This window comes from Palaemon carinicauda, chromosome 2 (assembly GCF_036898095.1).
Source record: "Palaemon carinicauda isolate YSFRI2023 chromosome 2, ASM3689809v2, whole genome shotgun sequence".
Classification (NCBI taxonomy): domain Eukaryota; kingdom Metazoa; phylum Arthropoda; class Malacostraca; order Decapoda; family Palaemonidae; genus Palaemon; species Palaemon carinicauda.
Genome location: NC_090726.1, coordinates 136,012,529 through 136,017,528, shown reverse-complemented (window position 1 = coordinate 136,017,528; position 5,000 = coordinate 136,012,529). Strand labels below are relative to the sequence as shown.

General features: G+C 33.9%; 1 protein-coding gene across 5 annotated transcripts in view; it reads right to left on the bottom strand.

Annotated features, from left to right (window-relative positions):
- LOC137622091 (SET domain-containing protein SmydA-8-like) overlaps positions 1-5,000 on the bottom strand; it is a 52,705-nt gene that overhangs the window by 2,734 nt on the left and 44,971 nt on the right. For all 5 annotated transcript variants that reach the window (XM_068352576.1, XM_068352579.1, XM_068352568.1 and 2 more), the window contains 4 exons: positions 4,485-4,602; positions 2,812-2,964; positions 1,572-1,798; positions 1,057-1,221 (listed from right to left, as the gene is read on the bottom strand). In XM_068352576.1, coding sequence (XP_068208677.1) covers positions 1,057-1,221; positions 1,572-1,798; positions 2,812-2,964; positions 4,485-4,602 — 663 coding nt within the window. The remainder of the gene's footprint in view (positions 1-1,056; positions 1,222-1,571; positions 1,799-2,811; positions 2,965-4,484; positions 4,603-5,000) is intronic.

Sequence of the window (5,000 nt, the reverse complement as noted above, 5' to 3'; positions counted from 1 at the left end):
TGATGAGATTAATAAAAACTCTATGACACTAATATTCCGAAGGACAGTGAAATAGGTCTTCGTTGAGAAATTCTTTTAGCTCTACTACAGGAAATGCAATTCATGTAATGCTGGGATCACACTTGGGCGATACGGCCATGGCGATGCGGTGAGATGTTGATTCTAGCAAAATTTTGAGTATATCGCTACACATCCCCATTCATCCCAGGTGTGTTTCACGCCAAATCCCATGGACCAAGATGAGCGTCGTCATGTGTGCGACATATCCCAGGTTGCCACACGCCGTCGCAACACTGGCGGACTAATTGGAACCTGCTCCATTTTTTCACCAAGTGTGCGATGATGGTCGGGCACCTGCGATACAAAGCGTGCAAGGAGATAACACATTGCATTATCCGTGTTCTGTTTCGCCGTTATTGCTAACCTAATCACCTCTCAAAACTATATATGCAATATATCTCCCTATGGGGGATGTGGCAATATGCATCACTGTGCATGCGTTCATCGCTGGTATGTAAAGAGAGAGAGAGAGAGAGAGAGAGAGAGAGAGAGAGAGAGAGAGAGAGAGAGAGAGAGAGAGAGAGAGAGAGAGAGAGATACTTTCTCATATTCAAAATAAAATACAAAGCTTGAACATCGTAACAAATCAAATATATTTAAGAGGAAACAAACTTTTGTTTTTACCATATACAATGCTTTAGTGGAGTGGTGGAAAACTTCTTCTATAAGTAAGTCCCGTGGATCACGCATGCCAAGATCCGTATCCGTATCGTATGTATATCGCGTACACAAAGATAACTAACGCAAAGAGCCCAACTAATTGAATGTCACAACTTGCCCACTGCGATGTATGCCGCGGTGTCCTGCGTTTCGAAAAACATGTGCTGAAATATCGTCTGAAAGCGCCTGCGATATTCAAATTCTCCTCTGATACGCCCAAGTGTGATCCTAGCTTAGGACAAAGAGAAGTTATTGAATTATTATGAGAGCCTTAAATAATAAATTTCGATGGGGAGTGGTATGATATTTTCAATAACCTACGTAAATTCTTCTTACCTGTGAAAGCGAGTGTTTTAGTCCTATCAAATGGAAGTGTTGGGGATGAAACACAAACTGGTATTTCTTGAAGATAGATTCCAAGGATGAAGGGTCGTCCTCGGGTACTTGTCTCAGTTCCCAGTAAACAACTTTGTTGAGCCGCTCGACGGTTTCAGAAGGAATCTAGGGAAGAAAAAAACATCACAGATTTTGCGGTAATAGTTTTAGCAGCAGTGCTTAGAAGCATATTCATTTCTAGCAGTGGGTTGTGGAAATGAGGAGAGAAGGGTTGTATATAATCTAATTTATATCTATGCATAGGAGGAGTTCACAGAAGATTGATACGAAGTACAAAAAAAAAAAAAAAACTTGTCTGGATTTTATCAAAATCTAAAAAAATACAAGACCATATTTTCAAACATTTATTGTTTTAATTACAAAGTTAAGATACTTCTTTACAGAAAACGATAAATAACAGCTATGGGGAAGTATGGTAACCATGAGAAAACTAAAACAAATAATATTCCCAATACCTGGTACCGACAACGATCGCACCTCCAAGGAGCATCATTGGTTGGGCAGATGGGGTCTGTGCATAGAATATTTCCACCGCAACTAGGCTGTGAGCACTGGAGGGCTCCAAAATACGTACCCATTTCAGTGGGGTCTTTGCAGCGGTCGCAAACGCAGTCAAAGAACTTGCCAAACTTTAAATGCTTTCGACGTTCAGTAGTGGCTGACAGGATGTGGGTGTAAGTAGCTGAAAAGGACCTCCATGGTAACAGCAAGATTCCTAGTTCTTTCAATACTTGTCTAATTTATAGCATTAAATTGGTGTTGAAATACAGGAGTGGGTTTCCATAATATTTACATATATTTGTCTTTAGGAAATATAAACATATCCTATGTAGAGGCCACAATAGGAAGAGCAAACAAGTTGGCGAAGAATCGGAGAAGCAAAGAATCAACTACAGAAAAGGAAAAGGAAAAAAAACAAGTTAGATAACAATATCAACTGACTAAAGTATAAAACGAGACTTATGATAATCTGCTCAACAAAATTTAATAAAGGTTTTTACCAATTTTGAACTTAAAAAGTTTCACCGATCACCAATACCTAACATACCTACCTACTGAGTTTCATCAGAGGCAAGGAAAGGAAAAATGTAGTTGTTAGGAGAGAACTACAAAAATAATATTAGACAACTACGTGTGGCACCTGAGACGGTATAGATAATAGGTTCTCAACCTGTGTCCATGGCAAGAATCTATAAGGGCCAAAGCAGACTGTTGCAAATAATACATTTCAAAATATTGTTAAAAATAAGAATTTATAAAGAAAAAATGTACCAATATGTCCTGTCATAAAAATTCTTCAACTAAGTGAAAATAAACTATTTTAATCTTCCCACTGATGTGTTGAAATATATGTATTAGTAAACTGAACTTTATCCGAAGTAAATTCAAAATTTCTGTCAAGTCTGTAATCAATTTAGTTCTTGTAATACAAAGGTGTTTTCTTTAATAACATTCAATTTATTCATTCTATCCATTTTACCTCTGTTTTTTTTTTATTAGTGGCGTAGAATTTTAGATAAAAGTTAAAATGGGCCATACCAAGATTAAAAATTCATGAAAGGATGAATGAAGTGGAAACGAATGAGCACCAATGGTAGAGGACTTGAAAAACAGCAAATATGTTCTAACAAAAAAAATAAAATAAAAAATAACAAAAACTTAGTTTTTATTTCTTTCGAAAACAGAAGCAACTACCTGTGAGCTGTTCTCCTTTCTTTATAGGTTTTGAAGCCAGGACGACCATTGACATGTCATCCATGAGGGTATGATGGGTATTGTTGCAGCAGAAGTGAGACATCATGGCACACAGGGGGTATATTCCTCTTACTCTGTATTCGTCCTTCGTGCCTGAAATTCCAACAGATGCATCCTTTATTCAGTTGATAAACCAATCTGAAAGATGGGGTTGGGGTGGCTAATCAGCACAGATGTGCAATAGTGGACAACTCCGCAGTTGTAATATTCCCTATACAGTATAATAAAGAGCAAGTGCCTGGAGATTTATATATATTTATATATATATATATATATATTATATATATATATATATATATATATATATAATACACACACATATATACATATATATACATAATCTGTATATATATATATATATATATATATATATCTATATATATATACATATATATATATATATATATGAATATATATATATATATATATATATATATATATATATATATATATATATATATATATAATACACACACATATATACATATATATACATAATCCGTATATATATATATTTATATATATATATGTATATATATATATCTATATATATAAATATATATATACATATATATATATATATATATGTATATATATATATATATATATATATATATATATATATATATATATATATATATATAATTTCTTTCCGGTCACGCTCAATGGCATTGCCAGGCGTATAACTACGGAAGCGGTACTGGAGGTACTGGAGAAGCCTAAATAGTAGTTGCTGCAAATGTTTTTATGTTGAACTGGCTGACATATGTCTCCTTTTACAGTTTATATATGAAAGATTTTTTGATATTGTTACTCTTCTTAAAATGTTTCATTTTAAGTGTTTATCACTTTTCATATAGTTTATTTATTTCATTTCCTTATTGGGCCATTTTTCCCTGTTGGAGCCTTTGAGCTTATAGCACCCTGCTCTCCCAACCAAACCGCTCGGTGGATACCGCCCTGTGTGAACAAGGCCGTAATGTAAAATTAAAGGGAAATGCTAAGTGTGTTATGAGCCTTTAAATAAACAATCTTTCAATTGAAGGTTATCTTTTATCTTATCTAATTTTTTATCTGATTAATCCATTTGGCAAGATGTCAGCCAATTGGTTTAGAAAGGGAATTATATTACGTATTATCATTATTGTCATTATGATTGTTATTGTTGATTTTATTTATTACAATAATTACAATATCACCGATAATATGAGTACGACCCTTTATACACCATGAACGCCAAAATGACGTTTATTCAAATTAGTTACAGATGTTATCATCACTTCTAAATGGCATTCTCGTATAAAACAGTTACACAGACTATTCTATAATAACTAACGTAATCATATCATTATCTAAAGAAATTATCTTCATTCTTATCTACCTGTTCATTACTCAATGACCTGGTATCAGATTTCCTTCGGCATACCATTAGTGTCCGAAATTATTAGTCACTTGTAGTTCACAATTTTCTCAAGTAACTCTTGCAATAATTTCTCAAAATTGCTATGTCTTAAATTTGATTGACTATATGTGTCATTAGAAAAAGGGAATAAACAGTTTTACCAACTAGTTTAGAGTAAAATGCGAAATTGTAATTGCTAAAGGTCACCAACCGGGTATATTGCTCCGGACCTCGTGGCAATTGACGTCCAAAACACCGATGATGGTGTGAAGAAGTTCGTCGCCAACGGGAACCTTCACTTTCTCCTTCAGGAAGTCTACGATGTTTTTCTGTTCAAGACAATAAAAAGATAATAAGTGGAATTCGTTAAAAAGAAGATTGGAACCTCGAGGAAAATATTAGAACTTGCTATATTTTCATGAGGATTACAAATCTACATAAAGAATTCGTTGAAAAGAAAATGGAACCTGCTATATTTTCAAGATTAATAAATGATATGAAGAAACCAGGAGTAAAGAAAATCAACATGATCTCCAAATCAAGTATATGAACTCTTATTTCTTTTAGTGAAAAAACACTTGAACTCGATGCATACTGATGTTTGATTTTAATACTCATCTTGTTCTAATCTCCCATCATAGAGTCAATACCTCATCCTCAACCCACAAGCAGTGCAATTTTCAGTAACGAAATGACTTTTATTCCAATTTACTCTAATACTATCCCA